The 20673-nt window shown below is 33.5% G+C and overlaps 2 protein-coding genes across 3 annotated transcripts in view; one reads left to right on the top strand and one right to left on the bottom strand.

Annotated features, from left to right (window-relative positions):
• Positions 1-4582, top strand: part of MFSD14A (major facilitator superfamily domain containing 14A) — a 49559-nt gene extending 44977 nt beyond the window's left edge. Inside the window, exons 11-12 of the mRNA XM_065908052.1 lie at positions 1973-2136; positions 3205-4582. Coding sequence (XP_065764124.1) covers positions 1973-2136; positions 3205-3411 — 371 coding nt within the window. The 3' untranslated portion in view covers positions 3412-4582. The remainder of the gene's footprint in view (positions 1-1972; positions 2137-3204) is intronic.
• Positions 4583-4817: 235 nt separating this feature from the next.
• The window catches only part of SASS6 (SAS-6 centriolar assembly protein), a 37541-nt gene continuing 21685 nt past the window's right edge, over positions 4818-20673 (bottom strand). For both annotated transcript variants that reach the window (XM_065908029.1, XM_065908039.1), the window contains exons 8-17: positions 18579-18770; positions 15386-15580; positions 15185-15274; positions 14905-15084; positions 14429-14510; positions 13637-13773; positions 11853-11981; positions 8518-8612; positions 6754-6848; positions 4818-6649 (exon numbers count right to left, since the gene is read on the bottom strand). In XM_065908029.1, coding sequence (XP_065764101.1) covers positions 6543-6649; positions 6754-6848; positions 8518-8612; positions 11853-11981; positions 13637-13773; positions 14429-14510; positions 14905-15084; positions 15185-15274; positions 15386-15580; positions 18579-18770 — 1302 coding nt within the window. In that variant the 3' untranslated portion in view covers positions 4818-6542. The remainder of the gene's footprint in view (positions 6650-6753; positions 6849-8517; positions 8613-11852; positions 11982-13636; positions 13774-14428; positions 14511-14904; positions 15085-15184; positions 15275-15385; positions 15581-18578; positions 18771-20673) is intronic.

Raw genomic sequence — 20673 nt, 5'->3', positions numbered from 1 at the left:
TAGGAACCAAGATAATTACTTTAAAAAAATACAGGATATTCTGATCCTGTTCTTTTTCCTAAGTACTGAATCATATGCGTATCTTCAGAGTAAAGAATTTTAAATTAGCAACCTAGATGCCCATCAGCAGACGAATGGATAAGGAAGCTGTGGTACATATACACCATGGAATATTACTCAGCCGTTAAAAAGAATTCATTTGAATCAGTTCTAATGAGATGGATGAAACTGGAGCCCATTATACAAAGTGAAGTAAGCCAGAAAGATAAAGACCAATACAGTATACTAACACATATATATGGAATTTAGAAAGATGGTAACGATAACCCTATATGCAAAACAGAAAAAGAGACACAGACATACAGAACAGAATTTTGGACTCTGTGGGAGAAGGCAAGGGTGGGATGTTTCAAGAGAACAGCATCGAAACACATATATTATCAAGGGTGAAACAGATCACCAGCCCAGGCTGGATGCATGAGACAAGTGCTCGGGGCTGGTGCACTGGGAAGACCCAGAGGCATCAGGTGGAGAGGGAAGCGGGAGGGGGGATCGGGATGGGGAATACATGTAAATCCATGGCTGATTCATGTCAATGTATGGCAAAAAACCACTACAATATTGTAAAGTAATTAGCCTCCAACTAATAAAAATAAATGGGAAAAAGAATTTTAAATTGCTTCATTGTACTAAGTACTCTGTAGTGGTCTGTTTAGGAAAATAATCCAAAAAAAGAGTGGATATATGTATACGTATAACTGACTCACTTTGCTGTACAACTGAAACTAACATTGTAAATCAACTCTAATCCAATAAAATTAAAAAATAATAAGTTGCGTTCATTATAAAGAGGAAAAGCAGATTCTAGGATATTATCTTTAGGTGGATATCCTTCTGTCTCAATGTGAATATGTGGCCCTATCTGTTCTTTTGCTAAAAAATTTAGTGGTGAAGGTTGACCACCTTATATTCACTAACCATTTAGTTATTACACATTTGCTGTGATGTGTTCCATATCTCAGGGATACACTAAGGGAAGTGAAATCGCTCTGTCGTGTCACTCTTTGTAACTGCATGGACTGTAGCCTGCAAGGCTCCTCCATCAATGGGATTCTCCAGGCAGGAATACTGTAGTGGGTTGCCATCTCCTATTCCATACCCTTTCATTAATATTGTATGTTTGTTATCTAAAGAACATAACCTATTTTTATTGTCTTATGTTTTGTGGCAGGAACTCTTAATTTTTAAAATTCTAATAGATGAGAAATAATTCTTTGAAAAGCTTGTTTATGTCAAAAGGAAAAAAGGGGGGCATTACAAAAGACTGGCAGAAGTCACTTGGCTGAAAAATAAGGAAAGGACCCTGGCCAAATCAAGTTGCTTTTTAAATTCGGGAGAAGATCCCAGAGATAAAACAAAAATCAAGACTATAAAAGGGGACTTGGGGACTTAGCTGGCGGCCCAGTGGTGAAGAATTCACTGTGCAGCGCAGGGGACGCAGGTTAGATCCCCGGTCAGGGAGCTAAGATCCCACATCCTCAGAGCAACCAAGCCTGCGCGCCACAACCAAGACCCAAGGTAGCCAAATAAGCAAGTATTTTTTTTAAAGGAGGGGGAGTGCTATATTTGACCAAGTGAGATCTTAAGGAGCTGCTTGGGGACAAGTTTTTTAGTATCTGTGCTTATGAACCCATGCCTGATTTTGAACCAGGAGATATTTTTTTTTAAGGAAATAAATGATTCTGCTCACTTGTTTCTAAATTAGACCTATGTCTCAGTATACCCGTGCTTACATTTGCATCAAGACAGCTCGCTGTACTTTGTAGAGCTTATAGCGTCAAAATAATCTTGATGCCACTGCAATAAGTTGCCAGTGTCCGATAAAAGCTTTGGCTTTAGAATAAGTGATTTCAGGTCTTAGTTATACAGTAGGAAAAACTAAGTGGTACACTAATTTGTTTAAACAATCCAGGTGTCGTTCAAGGAATGATAACAGGAATTCGAGGATTATGCAATGGTCTGGGACCAGCTCTTTATGGATTTATTTTCTACATATTCCATGTGGAACTTAAAGAACTGCCAATGACAGGAACAGACTTGGGAACAAACACAAGCCCACAGCACCACTTTGAACAGGTAATTATAAAAAGTCCCTTCATTTGGCTGGACTGAAAGATGATGTTTTTTGGTCATTTTATAAAAGCTTTTAAGATTCTTAGATTGAATAAAAACACTTAAAACCAAAGCCCAAGGGACCATATCCTTCTATACACACATTTCTTTATAAAACTGGCTGTGTATTCCTTTCTTCCCTGGATAATTTTTTTAAATTATATATTAATTTCTAGTTTGTCTTATTGTACCTAGTGGCATAGGTAACGGCCATTCGTGTATACTATTTGTCTTTCATGTAAGGCTTCTGGAATGTTAGAGTGCCCCGTGTCAGATCTGCCTTTCTACAGAAGTCAGTTAGGTACTGGTAAACATCTTTGTTCACTAGAGTCCCCTCCTTAAAAACTGAAAATATTAACCTTGAAACACAATATCATTTTAGCCAATACAAACAACTCACCAGTCTTTGTATTTAGCAGAGTTCTACATTCATCTTCTAACCAGCTAAGTCTGCTTTTAAATAAAAAAGAATGTTTGTTTGCGGGCTCTACCCAGGTAAAACTGGCAGTGCAGGTTTTTGCTAAGGATGAATGTAATTTGGGACTAAAACACAAGTCTGTTTGATTCTTCTCATAGTAACAGCATTATCTGTGTTTTTCTCACTTTCGGTCAGTAGAGAATATAACCACCTTTTAAACAAAGAAAATGGTCATTCTGCCTCTGTAGTTAATATTATGTATTACTTGATTTCAATTTTGAGATTTCCCTGTTTTCTTCTTAAACTAACAATAAAGTGAAAGTTCATAGAATGTGTTCATATTTTATGCTCTAAGTGACAATATATTTTTGCATGTGTTGTTTAAAAAAAAAATGGGGCTCTTTCTTGGGTCAGCTGTTATCCCAAAAAATTTTATATTGAGAATATGATAGCTTCTTTTCCCTTTGAAAAGGAAAACTTTTTTTTAACTGTGGCTTTAGTGAAGAAAGAGGAGTCATTGGCTTATAATTCACAGCCTTCAGTTATTCTAAAAGATAAGCAGTTTCTTATGAGCAAAGATGTCTGTGCAAAAATCTTATCTTTTTCTTCCTCAGAATTCCATCATCCCTGGCCCCCCCTTCCTCTTTGGAGCCTGTTCAGTACTGCTGGCTCTGCTTGTTGCCTTGTTTATTCCGGAACATACGAATTTAAGCTTACGGTCCAGCAGTTGGAGAAAGCACTGTGGCAGTCACAGCCATCCTCACAGTACACAAGCGCCAGGAGAGGCCAAAGAACCTTTACTCCAGGACACAAACGTGTGACAACCGAAATCAGGAAGACTTTTCTATCAGTACCCAGGTCTTAGTTTTCACCTGTAGTTCTGGATGTACATTCCATTTCCATCTACAATGTACTTTAATAAGATTGTCTTAAGAAATGTATCTGCATGAACTGCGTGGGAACTAAAGAAAGAAAGAACCGGACAGTTTTCCAAAGATGTTACAATTTCTTTTGAAAAGAAATCGTTTATTAGCACCAGTTTCTTGCCACTAAAGCTGTTTGTTTTATTATACATCCTTTAATTAAAATTAAAAACTATATATGTAACTTCTTTAGATACTAGCAATGTCTCTGCTACCATTTCCTTCAGGTGTTGAGCTTTAACTCTATTTATGCTGACTCAACAGTGAGACGGAGTAGGTAGTATAGTGTGGACCTGTTCATTTTAACATTGTAAAATCCTGAGTCAGATTTTAATATTGTAAAATCTTGGGTCAAATAATTCAAAGCCTTAATGCAGATGCACTAAAGTAAAGAAATGGTAAATGTTTGCATTTAAAAAACAAAATTCTTAAGGAAACTATACTAAATCTGAATCATGTTTCAAGCTTGTTTTTAGTAATTTTATTTTAAACATTATTCACTACTGTTTTTGAAATGAGAAAAGATCAGCCATTTAGAATTTAAATTGGGGTGTTTGGAGCCTGTAAATCTAAATGCTGGCTCGAATTTGTCTCCCAGCTACTTATACCACTATCTTTTAATGTTTGCATAATCATAAGAACCTCAACACTTGAATACATAATCTAAAAATTATATAGTAAAGCTGGTAGCCTTGAAAATGTCAATGTGATATCTATATGTAGATAAATATATATAGTGGCCTTTCAGACTGTCACAGTAACACTTTATTTACAGAGCTAATGTTTGTCCTAAATTTTCAGGACCCTAGAAGAGAGCTTTATACAATTACTGATGTGAATTTCTCTATAGTGTATATTTTTGTGTCCAGTTATATTATTTAAAAAAGTGTTACTTTGTAAAAATTGTACATAAAGTACTGTATAGTTTACACTGTTTTCATCTTGTGTGTGGTTATTGCTTAATGCTTTTTAAACTTGGAACATTCACTATGGTTAAATAAGGTCTTAAAAGAAATGTAAATATTCTGTTAATAAAATTAAATATTTTAATGATTTTTTTTAAAAGAAAGTCTTGATCTGTGATTCCCTATTTGTAAGGCCTGTTTTGGCTTTGTTACTGTACTTTTACAGTAACAATACCTTCTCCCTTTGAATCCATTTCATTTCCCTCATTTAACAAAATACTGTTATAGGAAGCAAAGAAAAGAAAACTTAGTCCATAAATTTACTGGAAATAATTTTCTAAGCACAGGTCTTGTAGGTCAGTCCTATTTCTATTTTTATATACATGTAAACATGTCATATTCCCAAAATATTAATACTTTATTAAAACAAAGCTCAGTTTACAGAAATACATTAAATGCAATATTTTTATTAACACATGTACAACTGTACATAGAACAATTTCAAATAAAAGTTTAAGAGGTAGAAAAAATAATTAGCACACTCAGAAGTCTGTATTTAATACCAAAAAGTCTTTAGCAAGTTAACATCAAAATGATCTCTATCCTAGCTGTTGTATCCTTATGTCAAATATCCTCTCCAAACCCTTGTCACAACATTTTATATTACAGTATTTACAAGGAAGAGTCGAGAAGTTGCTTTCCAGATTAGTGTTTTCAAGTTATTGTAACTGAGTATTCTTACTAATGTAGTATATCTAAATGACAAAAAAACTGTATAAAAACTACCTAATAATGGTTACTAAGTTTTCTTACAATAGATCCCTATTTTAAGACAGTTTGCAGTTCCCAGCAGAGTTTCAAAGTGTGAAAAGACTCAATATTGTGGCTTCACAAAAGAATTAGCAAAGGTTATCTATTTTACTATGGAGGCTAATAACATTGGTGAGTTGTCAACATCCTGAAATGTCTCTTTTCCTCATCTGTGCAATAACATCCTTGAAAATATTTTTTAAAAGTATCACAAGAGCATTAACAGTCAATAAACAAAAAATGGTTTAGAGGTTTCTTAAGAGAATGCTACTCTACTGGATGGCTGTCAAGAAAACAAAAGGGAGTCCTGTGATTGTGGGTAAGTTTTTTTTAAATCACCTCATTTTTTTCAAGGAACAAATTCTTACTTGAAACTTTCCATTATAGGGAAGAAAAGAAAGCTGTCACTTCTAAAATTATTCACTTTGCCTACTTTACTAAGCGAACATGAAAATGAACCTATTTTGATATTATAAAAATTAATATTCATGATGCTCTCATAGTAAATATTTTGTGTAAGTACTAATTTTTAAAACAATATTCCACTAATACAGATTTAAGTGAATAACAAAACTTCAAATGATAGAGAACTGGATGACTACAGGCTTCCAGGAAGCATTAAAATCCTATTAACTGGCTCTAATGACTAAAGCACTTTGTACCTAATCTGGTCATGTAATTAGACTGTCCAAAATTTTTTGTATAATTTATTAAAATTACAGACTTACTCAAAAGATAATTTAAAGGGTTCAAGGCAAATATTTACTTGCTATGAAGAATTTCATTCATTTAAGGTAATTTCAGGATTTTTCCCTTTAAATATCATCAATAATGTATCTCAAGAGGTAATCATTTTCCTTCATAATTCTCAGGTGGCAAATTTAAATTTTATTGTACTAATGAAAATGATAAAATGAACTGATAGTTTTCTTTGGCTTCATCAAAATATTAATATACCTGAGTAGGTTTTAATGAACCGAGATACTCAATGATCAGGCTCTCCCTTATAAGGATCAATTCTTTCCTTAGAACTCCTGAGAATTTCTAAGGATTAGTTTAATAAAATTCATAGTATTCTATAAAACACCACATTCCAAACTAAAAAGTGTCATTTGTTCAGAATCGTCACCAATTTCTAAGCACAGATTTGCTCCTCTAAACGGCATAAGTGACAGCAGGAAAGGATCCAATCTAACACAGCAGTAATTCAGGTAAACTCTGAAACCTGCATGTTCAGAATTTCAGCTCTATGCTGTTACCATATTTTTAAGCCATGTCAATTTCTAAAATTTCAAAAATAAGACAACACTAGGATTAACTGTTTGGTAGCTGCCCAGGAAAATAAGCTGAAGATGTAGAAGGGAGCACTGTGGGTTTTGAAGATGTTTGTAATGCTCCTAAAGTGCCATCTTTCTGATGGTCTGCAAATGAGGACAAAAAAAAATTATTTGTATTTATGTTAGTCCTTATATATTTAATTAAACCACAGTATACAATCCACGCTACTTCAGAAATGTCTTCTCACCTGGATTATTAAACAGGTTTTGGCTGAGTCCACGCAAAGGAATGCTATCTTCCCTTTTCTTCAGATATTTGGATTCCAGTCCTAAATTTTCACCACTTGAAAGAAAAACAGTAATTAGGAACTTAATTTGACAAAGTCTTATTTTCTCTACAGTAAGGTCTGAATGTTTATATACATACATATATGACAATATAACTAACATTTATAGCTTTGTTCAAATCATGCTTTTCAGTGGATTCTTAAGCAAATAATTTATCCTAAGTCAAAGTATATATCTTCTCAGTAAAAATAAGATTTTCTTTTGACCAAAGGCCCCTCAAAATTTTGTAGTGCTTCAAAGTTGTCATTATTAACTATTAATACTCACTACACTAATGAATTCTGGCCAGATGAATAAAAACATGAAATCTTGATAAAAACAAAGGCGGGGGTATTCTGTAGTTGTCCTTTCCCTCTTTCAACCACTATATTCCTTCCTTTTAAGTCTATCCACTGTCAACAGTGTCTCTAATAGTACACTTGTAAGAAGTTAAAAGATCTTGTAAAGCAATGACATTCTATCTGTAAAATTAAATGATGGTCTTTTCTCAATTTTCAGAAAAAAATGGGTGAATAGGTGTCTTTTCAATTTTAATTTTTTTCTTTGACCTTTGCCACTTATTACTAGCAGACTACAAATAAACAAATTCTAAACAATTCAAAACAGCCCAACAGTCCTAATTTCATAGACACGTGATTATGTTGATATTGTACCACAAATATCATTTTTTTCTGTTAACTAAAATTGTTCTTGGTGTATATGATAAAGTTAAACATAAACATCATGGTGTTCTATTAATTCCAGGTGTTCTGCCACTTTAACAAGTATGAGCTTCAATATAGCAAACATGAACATTTCAGGACCTGAAAGAATTCTCACCTGTTTAAAAAATGGAGGCTCACAAACATTAACTATTATAATACTCATCTTGGTGCTAATTTTAGAGGAGCCAGTGAATAAAGGCCAGAGACCTGGAATAAGAAGCCTCTTGGAGCCATGTCAGTAATTTTGTTTCCAACATACTGGGGATAGTGATGGCTCATGATACTGAGTACCAGCAGACAAATCTTAAAGCAATTAAATTTTAAGCAAATAAACATAATGGTAAGAAAACAGTATTAAAAACAAAAATACTAATCAGACAAATTTGCATTTATAAATTGTTTACTTTAGCCACAACTCACTGATTCAACAAACTTCACTATGCAAAACCAGCTTAAGAACTAAAAAATAAGGAATCTCTGAGTAGGCGAAATTAGCATTAAAGCTTATTTATGTTAGCTTGACTAGGGAGCAACCTCACAAGACTTTTCACTCTTATTTACCATAGAATTTTAATTCTCAGAGTACACTGGAAGCAATTATTTGGAATAACAGAGCTTCCAAAGGCAGACATAGCCAAATAGGAAAATAAAAACAAAACTGCCAACTCTGACGAATTAAAGATTTCTATCTAACTGCCCAAGAATATCTGAAAGGGTATTCTTCAGTTATATAGAGAAATCCCTTTTAAAAAATTAAATTTTACTATATGTCTTTAAAACTACAGTTTTAAAAAAATATGAGAAACCACTTTCTTACAGATGAAAGTGACTAATTTAATCCCACTGCTCAGCAAATTAACACATCACATAAACAAGTGGCCATCACAGCTTTCAAATACTGTTAACTCCTTAAGATGACTTTCAAAATTATAAATATTAAATTTTATGTCAAGAACTTACTTTTCCTTATCAGTTGAGCAGGGCATACTAACAGTTGCTCCTGACTGAACATCTAGTGATGTATTTGGCTTTGTAAACTGCAAGTTAAACTGAACCTGTCAAGAGGGAAAACATCATATAACTGATTAGTGAGAACTGAGACAGTTCTAAACAGCAGTAGCAGAGACAGTTCTATAGAGATAGGTGGCTACATTTTTTCTCTGATAAATCTAGACCACAGAAGTTCAACCTATATTTTATAACACAAGCACATTTTATTGAGAAGATTTAATTTTTAAATCCTATTTCTCTTTGCCAAAAAGTTTCCATCATATAAGCAAGAGTAATAGCACAAATTATTTTAATATTATTTTGAAATGAAAACATGAACATGATACATTTAAGTAATTAAGTATAATACATTATACACTGCTTTAATGTTAAAAGTAACCAAGAACCACAATGATGCATTTATTTACCACAAGCATTCTGAGAATTCCCTTTCAAGAATTTAAACTCTATCATATTGAAGAATTCTAAATGAGTGCTAGGAATCTAAATTTTGAAATAGTCAAAAACAATCCAAGAATCTATACAAAAGTCCAAAAGAAAGTAACAAGCATATGAGATGTAGTAGCTTATTTAACATAATAATGACTATGATTGAGGGGGTTTCATACCAAGAATATACATATGGGCTTTATGTTATGGAATTCCATAAATGTAAGTCACCATACTAATAAAGAAAAAAGTTATGATGACTTGAATCCAAAAAAAAGGCATAAGGAGATAAGAAATACCTATTTTTTGTTAAAAAAAAATCATAATAAAATATAGATACTAGCTTCATAGGAAAAAATTATAAATCAGAAAGGTATATGCTGCTGTCCTCAGCTATAAAGGCTTAACATTCTAAAGATAACAATTCTCCCTATATTAATCTACACATTTAACAAGATTACAAAAAATACAAGTACAGGACTTTTAAAAAGTGAAGTAAGCTAATTCACATAGTCCTTATAGAAAACATACAAGAGGTAAGAAAATTTTAAAAGAGCCTAGTATTAATACATAATGTAGTTTCCAGACACCAATGATAAATAATTGGAAAACTGGGCAAAATAAAAAGAATGGTCCCCAAAACTAACCAACAGGTAGTGCAGGACTGTGATCTCTGAGAGAAGCTGTGATCCATACAACTGACCCAGCTTTCTAATTAGAGGCACTTCCTGACTGACCACAGTACAAAGAAGGTAACTACTAAATGGAGAAGATAATCAGTTTAGGGAGGATGAGGTACCTGAAAGATGCAAGGCAGAATTCTGATGAAAAGTGAGGTATAAAGAGAACAAGCCCCAGAAATCAACACATGAATCTCCTTGAGTTTTTTCTGAGTACTACGCACATGCATGGGGCTTCCCATGTGGTTCAGTGGTAAAGAAACCCTCTTCCAATGCGGGAAATGGAAGAGACCCGGGTTCAATCCCTGGGTCAGGAAGATCCCCTGGAGGAGTAAATGGCAACTCACTCCAGGATTCTTGTGTGGAAAATTCCATGGACAGAGGAGCCTAGGGGGCTACAGTCCATGGAGGTCACAAGGAGTCGAACATGACTGAGCACATATGCACAGCACAGGTACATGATAGAGTAAAACTCCACAACGCTGTGCAAATAAAAACAGGGGAGTTTTTAGCTGAACAACTTCCAAGATTCATAATCATGAAGACAAAGTGGACAGTCTTGGTGATCATTTAGGACATTCGGTGGGGAGCTTTTCTAAGAGAGCTGAACTATCCCTTGAGTCAAAGCTACTGTAAATGCATCCGAGGCACAATTCTAAGCAAATGCATCAACTCAATGTTCACAGTAATTCAATAAGATAAAATTATCGCTCCACTTTACAAATGGAGAAACTGAAGTAGGACAACTAGATATTTTTGTTTGTTTGTTACTGGCTTGCCCAACTTCATACTGGTAAGAGGCAGGCTTTAAACTCTGGTTCCACATTTTAACCATTGTAATTGAGCAGTATATGCATTCAATTCACAAATAAATATTCATGTATTAGAGATTCAAGTTCAAACTGTACTGTTAGTATTAGGGCTGTTTGGCTGCTTTTGTGAGGGATGCATACCAAAAGAATACAGAGGTCAATAATATAGGAAACACTAGAAGTCTGGCTTTGATATTTAAGAACAGGATTTTTATCATAATTCCTCCGATTCCAGAAGAGCTATAAGAAAGGTAATGTTATTATTTTATAAGTCATATTTAGTCCTACCAACTAAACAATTATCTGCAGTAGCTATCGTCTTCATTTTGAACATTATATATATTGCTGGAAAGCTGTTTAAAAGCAATTTTGAATTATAATCCTCAAGAAAAAACTGATACCAATATGTAAGCACACTTGAACATACTGAAAAACAAACAGTATTCATTTGATTACATGTATCTAATTTTCAATAAGCAATACAAAAAAAGTCAAATGCATTTAAATACTTTTTACATAATAATATTCTAAACATAAAAACTCAGGCTTAATTCTCAATTCACTAAGAATTCTCAATAGTTCCAAATAATAATTAATAAGGCTATTGTAAAAAAAGAAGTATGTGCCTAAACAACATAGCCAACTTATTTTTAGGGCAGCCCGAAACTAATTTGATAAAGAGTTTATAATAGCAGTTTCAAAGTCCTCAATTCTACCTTTCATAAAATAGTCTTCTCAAAAATGAAAACAGAATCAGTGGCTCATCTGGGTGGAAAATTACTATGAAAACAATTATAATATATGTGAAAACAATGTATAAATCTAAGATATTAGTAATAATGATGATGATGAAAAACTCACATGGGCAGAAAAAAGCAAATAAATCAAGGTTTAGAGAGATTGCTAAGTATATGTTATTCGAGATAATGTTGCCAGAACTACATTTTATAATTTATTATAACCTTACCAATCAGACTATTAAATCCTAACACTGGAATCCAAAAATATCACTACCGCTAATATACCAGCAGCATGAAACAGGTAATCCTAGGTAGTTTGAGAGTTGTAGGAGATGCAGGTAGAAGAAAGAATAAAAAATGGAGAGATAAAGAGGAAAAAAAACAAGTTTAAACATACTGATATCTAGGTTATTATAAATTATAGTGACTCAAAAAAATCATATAGTGCCATTAATATTTCCTGTAAGCACCACACACTAGATATTCATAAATATATTCAGAATTACATTCATCTACTACATCACCTAATACTTAGCAACTGATCAAAAAATAGGTGTTTTAAATAAAGTAAATAAACTGCTATTTTCTTTTTTTTAAAAAAAGGTGTTAGTTATTTTGCCTACCTTTGGTCCTGAAACTGGGTGGATGGTATTTTTGGCAGATATAGGATGAGAAAAGGTATTCTGGAATGCAAACGCAGAAGAGACAGGATAACCAATCCCACAAGCTGGGTAAGTCAGTCTACCCTCAACCTAAAAATAAAAGCATAAAAAAGGTTGAGGATGAGAAATTTGTTCTAAATATTATTTGGCAATGCAGGAGGCATTAGCATCTGTCATAATAACTAAGAGTTAAAAGCACTCTCTCAGAGGCTACTCTTGTCTATCATGACACCAAGCTCTGCTTCATTATATATTATGAAACTGGAATATCTTTGACCCAGAGGGCTTTTCAGAGTGGCTGTGTAAGCTTAGACAAAAAAAACAAACAAAAACCAAAACCAAAACCCACTGGATCTGACTTTGAACTGAAGTAAAACAAAGACCTCTGAACCATCTTGGTTCCCTCTAGGGCTTGAATTCCTGAAAAGGGACTTTGGGGGTAGTCCTAGACCAAAAAGCCAATAAGGGATAAAATAAAAGTAATCGAGTAATACCTTTCACACAGCTATTTATCATCAGTCGATAAGATTAAGCCTGTCAAGTTTTTTCACGTTTTTAACTCAGTACCAGTAAGTACCACTTAACTCTGCACTTTTTCCCAAGTTAGCAGAAATCCTTACCCTTCTTTAAACATCAAGTACTATCTCATTTACTAGAGTAGATTAAAAATTCTACTATGGATTTGCAGTTTAAATCCTCTGCCAATGCCCTCCAGTCAAAGACTTGGACCAGAAATACATCTATCGGTGTACACACTCTGCAACAAGGAAAACTGAAGGCCACGTGGAACCAGTAAGACGTGTCTCCGTAAGACAGTGTTAAAAGAGAGCGTTTCTTGGACTCTTGTCAGGTGTTAGGTGAATCAAGGAATAGTTTAAGAATGTGGGGCTATACTGCGGACTGGATGCTATCAAGAAATGGGGATAAGTATATGACTAGGTATATGAATAGATTTTATCCAGTAAGGTAGGATGAATGCACTAAGGCCAAAGTTATAACTGGTAATGAGCAGCACTCACTCACTTTAGCCCGATCAAAGGATACTTGCAAGGATACTTGCCCGTCTTTATGGTTTGGCAATGTCCTATTTTTGTCTGTGTTCAAACATGACTAAGGAACTGGTCTTGTTTTTGTCTTGCTCCATCACAGTCAGAGAATGGCCCTACGTGATGTTGATCTTCTGTGAATCATGTTCAACAGGAGAGCCTCAAAACCTAGCTGTGAGTGCAAGGCCAATCCCTAGCCAGGCCTAGGCCTGGTAGTACCAAGTCAGATCCAGGTACTCAAAGCTAAAAAGCTTAACACTTGTAAATAGCTTCTTCCAGAATCCAGAGCTGACAAGCTTGGTAATACGGTTTTTCTTTCTCTCTTTTTTTTTCCAATAGAATTCAGATTAGGCTCCTCTAGTATAGTGCCAAAGCTGAGCCCATATCCTGTTCTCCCTTACTGAGGCCTCCTAAATACTTTCTGTGTTTGTTAACAGTTTTCAGCACATTTAGCCTTACTTCAGTCACTACTAGAGTGATTTCTGCATCCATTAAAATGTTACAAAGTAGTGTACCCTTAAGATAGAGCCTCTTCCTTAAGTGTACCTTATGTCCCTCTTCCAAATGTAAAACTACTTCAGTGCTAAAAACTGTAATAGGACTCTAGTCATATTAGGTACCAGCACCTAACAATCTGAGAATATTTTTGTTTTAGGAAATTTACCAAGACCATTCACAATATCTTAATTTAAATCTTACCACATTAGAGGTAGGAGAAATCCCACTTCTGATGGTGTTGCTACTGGAGTGTACAGGTGGAGTGGTAGAAGGCCCCAATACATCTTGCTTTCTCACTAGTTGATTTTCATTTAATTCTTTATTTAACCACGTGATTACTTAAATAAAAGAACAAGAAGAAACTTAATACTTCAATTTTTCTAATAATTTTAAGTTTTAAATTATATTAATTTTTTAAATTTTACATTTTTAAAACCATGTTATATCATAGAACAACATAAGTTCATATAATATTTGTCACTAACAATAAATAAATAAATATTTGTCACTAAATATTTTTATTTTACAACTGCCACAAAGGACTCTCTATCCTTTTACATATTTCTGCAAGTCAAGGATCTCTTTGAAATCTCTTTGATTTCATTTCTAGAGTATCTCCCAGTTTATTTAAATTCAAACTCTTATTTCTCAAAATCAGTATTACAAACTGAGAAAAATGTAGAAGACTTAATATCACATTCAGCAATTATAGCAAGTAATAGTAAAGAAATTTAAATAGTAAATTACAGTCAATATTTTCAACATTTAGTTTTGGGTTACTGACACATGTGATAGGGCTTCTTTTAATAATGATGGTAACTTTTTTACAGAATAGTTGATTTTAATTTGCTACAGCAAAGACATTAAGATGGTATATTTAAAGCAGATTATATATATACAGCAATATCTTGATTTAACTAGACTTATGAATTCAGTAAAAATTGCAAGAAAAAAACTAAAAACCTCATTTAAATGAAAAGGTAAAACACTTACACTTTTCATTATTTTTTAGAAGTTGTTTGCTTTCTTCAAGTTTTTGAACTGTAGCTTCTAATTGTTCTTGTAATTTGCATACCTAAAATACATTAATCCTTATAGTAAGTATAATAAAGGCTAAAATGAAAACTGAAGACATATACTAACTATTCATTAAATAATTACTATTAAATATGAAAGGAATTAGCTCAGCTGTGTAATAAAATATATGTGCACATAATTATATATGCACACACATATATATATGAACACTCAACATATTTGAGTCATAATAACTAACTTTTCAAACTGAAATAGTTTATTAAGTTCTGTTGATTATAGTCAAGTTTTCTTGGGGAAAAAAAGCCAAAACTTTCTCTAATGTAACAAAGCAGAAATGTTTAAAATACATGAGAAAATAAAATAAAATACATGAGGAAATACATTAAGTTTTGCAAATAGTCCACACACACTAAATATAAAATATTAACTACCTCTTGTTCTTTAATTCGGAGAGACTGTCCAACATCTTGTAATTCTTTTTGTTCCTTTTGTAATTTTTCTTCTTTTTCAGCCAAGAGTTTTTCTTGCTGAATAGTTACTGTATTCTTCAATTTCAACTTACCCATTAAAGTCTTCAGATCCCCTTGCAATTTTTTGATAATTTCATTTGCCTGTAGAAGAGTTTCATATGAATGTCTCTACATAATGCAATGAAACATCTCTACATAATCCAATGAAATATCAATATTCTATTGTTTTAAGAAAACAAACCTTAAGAAGTTCAGCTGATAATGATTTTATTGTAGCTTCAAGTTTTCCTAGTTGTACCTGATTTTTCTCACCATTTTCTTCCAGAGCCACCTGATATATATATTTTAAAAAATGTGAATAATTAGGAAGTCTGTGTTTATTTAGGAAAAGCATCATATATGCATGTGATCATCAATTTGTTCAGAAAACTTTAAAACAGACCTTTTGCTCCTGGATTGTATCAAATGCTTCTTTTGTTCTTGAAACAAGCTGGTCCTTATCCTTGATCTCCTGTTCTAAAACAGCCACTTTTGTCTGCAGCTGATTAATATGCTTTTCTTTTTCATGGCATTCAGCATCAAGTGTAGAATTCTCTCTTCTCAGAGATAGGACTTCTTGCTTAGCTCGCTGGAGCTCCTAGAGGAGGGGGGAAAAAAGTTGCATTATGAAAAAGGAAAGTTGGCTGGTCTGATAATTTATAATTAAGATATTTAAAATAGGAAAAAATCTTTCATAATTTTAAAGTTCCAGTACTAATGCTCTTTGAAAAAAATGATGGTCTCTCTAAAGGTATATGTAACTCAGATTTGAAACATGAATGTAAAATATACTAATATCTAATTCAATCACAGTAAGGGAAAATTAAACAATCCTTATGAATTACTGCAACTTTTAAAACCTAATAACAAGAATTTTGTCTTGAAATTTACAAATGCAAAAATTACTAAGGTAATAAATGCTCAGTATAACAGAATTTCAAAATATATACAATACATAAATAAAAAGAAAGTCCTATCATTCTACCACCAAAGCGGTGATCCTCAATCTAGTCTGCATAATGAAATCACCTGCAAAGCTTTAACAACTACTGATACTTTGTATCCTGCCCAAGAGATTTTTATTTCATTCGTATGAGGTATGATCTGAGCTCTTCAACCTGTTTCTCAGGATAGCCAAGAAATCATGAGATATTGTTAATTAACAATAAGTCAGAAAGACAAATACTATATAATATCACTTATATGTGGAATCCAAAATATGATAAAAATGAACATATTTACAAAACAGAAACACTCATATAGAAAACAAACTATATTCAATATCCTATAACAAACCACAATGAAAACATGAAAAAATACTAAAAATAATTTTTTAAATAGATCTGCCTTCCAATGCAGAAGACATCAAGAGATACAGGTTTGATCCTTGGGTCGGGAAGATCCTCTGGAGCAGGAAATGGCAACCCACTCCAGTATTCTTGCCTGGGAAATCCCATCGACAGAGGAGCCTGGTGGACTACAGTCCATGGGGTCGCAAAGAGTCAGACATGACTGAGCACACACACATACTAAATAACATCTCATTCATCTAGCACCAGTCCAAATGTTGCCAGTACACTAAAGTACAGTATGTAACAGTATTCCTAGCTTTCAATGTTAACAATAAAAAATTGTTTAACAATAAAAAACAATATAAAATAATTTTATAGTATATACCCTAGTGGTTTTAGAAGCACAGACTCTGCTATCAAGCAGTGCATGAGTGCATGCTAACTTGCTTCAGTCATGTCTGACTCTTTGCCACCCTACGGACTTTAGCCAACCAGACTCCTCTGTCCATGGGAGTCTCCAGGCAAGAATACTGGAATGGGTTGCCATACCCTCCTCCAGGGGATCTTCCCAACCCAGGGCTCAAACCCACCGTCTCTTATGTCTCCTGCATTGGCAGGCAGATTCTTTACCACTACCACCACCTGGGAAGTCTACTATGTCATCTCGAGTATTACTTAACCTCAGTAAATTTCAGTTCCCTCATTTGTAAAAGAGAAACAATACCATAAATTATTTCACCTTTGCAAAAACCCTTATATAGACTCTGTTTTATGTGTTAGATGCTCAGTCATCTCTGACTCTCTGTGACCCCACGGACTGTAGCCTGCCAGGCTCCACTGTTCATGGGATTCTTCAAGCAAAAATACTAGAGTAGGTTGCCATTCCCTTCTACAGGGGTCCTTCCTGACCCAGGGATGGAACCCAGGTCTCCTGCATTGCAGGCAAATTCTTTACTGTCTGAACCACCTGGGAAGTCCAAATACTTAATAAATGGTAGTAACTATTAATTTTAGGGTACTGATCTCTAAAAGGTACAATTTAACATAATTAGGTAACAATACTGAAGTTTTAAAAAAGTTTTCAGGACTCAAAATTTCCAAGTCCTATGCAAACCTTGCAAGAAATATTTTGATTACATTATATGGCACTCTACTCCAGTATTTTCACCTGGGAAATCCTAGGAACAAAGGAGGCTATTTATTTAGTCCACGCAGTCACAAAGAGTTGGACATGACTGAGCAACTGATCATACACACACACATACACACATGAAAATCAACATAACAAAGCACAGTTTACACACTGGCCGGTGTCAGGGCTAAAACAGAAGAAACCACATAGGATTATAATGAAGTACTCATCCAATGTGCAGGGTGAAATGTTTCACCAACTGGTGTGAAAGGTGAAGAGGGTAGTGAGAAGGACTGAAGCATCTAAGGGCAGAATGCGATGAGGATCTGAACATAAAATCAGTCAGGCTTTATTCAGAATTGGAGGTCTTGTGAGCTAGAATAACACTGTTTATTTGAACATGATAGGTTTAACAAAATCTACATTTGTTTTCTAATAATTCATATGACAATAATGTATAGTAGTCATCATTAGGAAGGAGTTTATCATCACTGCCAAAGTATCAACAAAAGTACCACTATAGCAATATTTTTAAAATGTCTGTTGCCTGAAAGAACAAGACAGTACTAGAGACAGGCCAATAATAGAGAATTTCAATGGCCAGGCTTACTTGGGTAAATTACTTAAGCTCTCAGTGCCTTAGTTTCATCATCTTTAAATGGGGTAACAATAATACCTTCTTTAAAATAACTGCTATAAGAATTAAATGCGTTAATATAGGCAAAGCACTTAAAATAGTGTTCAGTAAGCATTAGTTATTATCATTACTTTTATTATTATTATTACTAGACACTAAACTTCATACAGTTGTTTGCCATGTTGAGTAGACTGAAAGAATCAGTCTGTCAATACCCTGAGCCCCAACACTGGGCTGATACTACAGGTACACTGGCAAATCTGAGGGCTATGCCAAAGAGCTGCTCAAGACCCTAACTAAAAGTATCCAAGTGTACTTTAGCTCTGTTCGGAATCAGTCTATTTTATTAGATTCTGGTTTCTCAATTATTTGGGGTATTCTCTGAGCTGATTATCCAAAGACTAAAAGAGATCCTTGCAAAGCATCCAGAATACCACCCATAGAAGTAATAAAGTAACCAAATTCAAATCAAGTTACCAATTAGATCTTGTTTTTACATTGGGGCGGGGAGGGGAATCAACTCCAAATTTGATACCTCTTCAACACCAGACAGCTTTGCTTTAAGTTCTCTGATGGTGGAGTCTCCTTTATATTTCCTTTCAGTGAGGTCTTTATTAGCCGTTTCTAACTCAGACAATCTGTTCTGTAGCTGTTGGATGTTCCGTTGATGAAGGATTTCTAAATCTTTTTTCTGTTGTTCATGTTGCTGTTGATATTGAACCTGGGCCTATTATATAAATAGAGCACCAAAATTCAAAGAAAAAAATACAATATGAGAACATTTGAGTAAAAAAAAAATCTTAATTATTCTTTATAAGATTTCCCTGCTTTTAAGAGATTCTGTTTTCAATTACGGATTTTATGAAAAAGAAAGGTCAATAAAACAAATGCAAATTTACTACTATGATCTTGTTCATAATTTATTCTTCTCCTAAACCCACCTGCTTAGAAGTAATGGCCTTCAATTTAAGGGAAGAATGATATGTGTTAAGAGGGGGAAGAAAACAAATTGCAAAACACTATGTATAGTGTCAAACTACCCCTATGAAAAGAAAAAATGAGCAGGTACTTAAGGAGCTTTCAGTATTTGCTTTAAACCACATTATTCTGTTTCCGTTTTTTACAACTAGTATAAATGTTTTCTAATTTTAAAAAAATTGAAACTTACAGTAAAACTGACAAGGTACTGCTCAATCTTACATTTAGTTGTTAAATTTCACTAACAACAAAATTTGAACATGGTTGTAACTCTGAAATCTTTGTTCACCTGTTTGTATCATACCAAAAATCTGTCTTAATAATTTCTGTCATGAGACTTAGATAGCATTATGTTAAGTGAAATAAGTTACAGTAAGACAAATACTGTATGATATCACTTATAGGTATAATCTAAAAAATCACAATGAACTAGCGAATAAAACAAAAAAGCAGCAGACTCGCAAACAGAACAAACTAGTGGCTATCAGTTTGGAGAGAGGGAAAGTCTAGGGGCTACATAGCATTAGAGGATTAAAAACAGGATTATTATGGGATTATATAAAATTGTGTGTGTGAAATGTTTGAAAATTATTAAGCACAATAGAATTTAAAGACTTTCATTCAACAAAAAAAATTTTTAAATAATAATTTCTGTTGATGAACACTAACAAATCTAAATACATTTTAAAAATAAAAAATAGTTTTCTGATTATGCAAGCTATACATTCTTTTAAAGGCATAAAGAAAGAATCACAAATAACTGATAACCTCCATCCAGGGAGTCATTATAAATATTTAGGAATATTCCTTTCCAGCTATTTATATACTTAAAACTGACATCACACAAATACACATAACACATAGCTAAATTTAACATTTGAGACCAAGCACTTTACACAATTTAATTATGCTTTTTAATCCTTTAGCACTTGCACTTCCTCATATTGATAAAAACTCTTTGTAAATACTTTCAATATCCACACAGTATCCCAATCCACGGCTATACCATAATACAATTAACCCCTGCCCTACTATGTATGCTGTTTCCAATTTTTCACAATTACAAATAAATCCATGGTTAAAACTTTTCTTCATAAGCATACACAAAAATTCAGATTATTTCCTTATAATCAATTATGGCCTGAAAATATGTAAACAAACATAAAGCTTGGTACTAGTTACAAAATCACATTCCAGAAAAGTTGTATCCATTCAAAAATTCCTAACACAAAAGCAGGGGAGTGTCTCTCATAAAATACTTAGGATATTTTCCATGACTATTTTAGGAATTTCCTCATTTCCTCATTTTCAAATACAACTCTCATTAAAAAAAGACAGTTTTGGAAAACTGAAATGGAGAGAAGAAAGAAGCACAAGAAATAAAATAGGAAAGAGTCCATATAAAACTGAAAATGCAACTGTGGAAGGAGCAATCAAGGGAGAAAAGCAACAATGAACAAACTGGTTTAGGATGCTAACTGTAACTGTCTGAGATGGTCACCAAACACGCTGAAGCAACAAGGGGCCAAAGTCTGCAAAAATAAAGAACTGGCTTTATCCCCGTGATGATCAGAATTTTGGAACTTTTGTTTTTTTTTTAAAAAAATGTAATGGATAGAATTACAACATTTACATTTTCTGCTCTGTTTATT

The sequence above is a fragment of the Muntiacus reevesi genome, chromosome 1, assembly GCF_963930625.1.
Source record: "Muntiacus reevesi chromosome 1, mMunRee1.1, whole genome shotgun sequence".
Lineage (NCBI taxonomy): Eukaryota > Metazoa > Chordata > Mammalia > Artiodactyla > Cervidae > Muntiacus > Muntiacus reevesi.
Note: the sequence above shows the minus strand (reverse complement) of the source record. Positions and strands in the feature narration are given on the sequence as shown.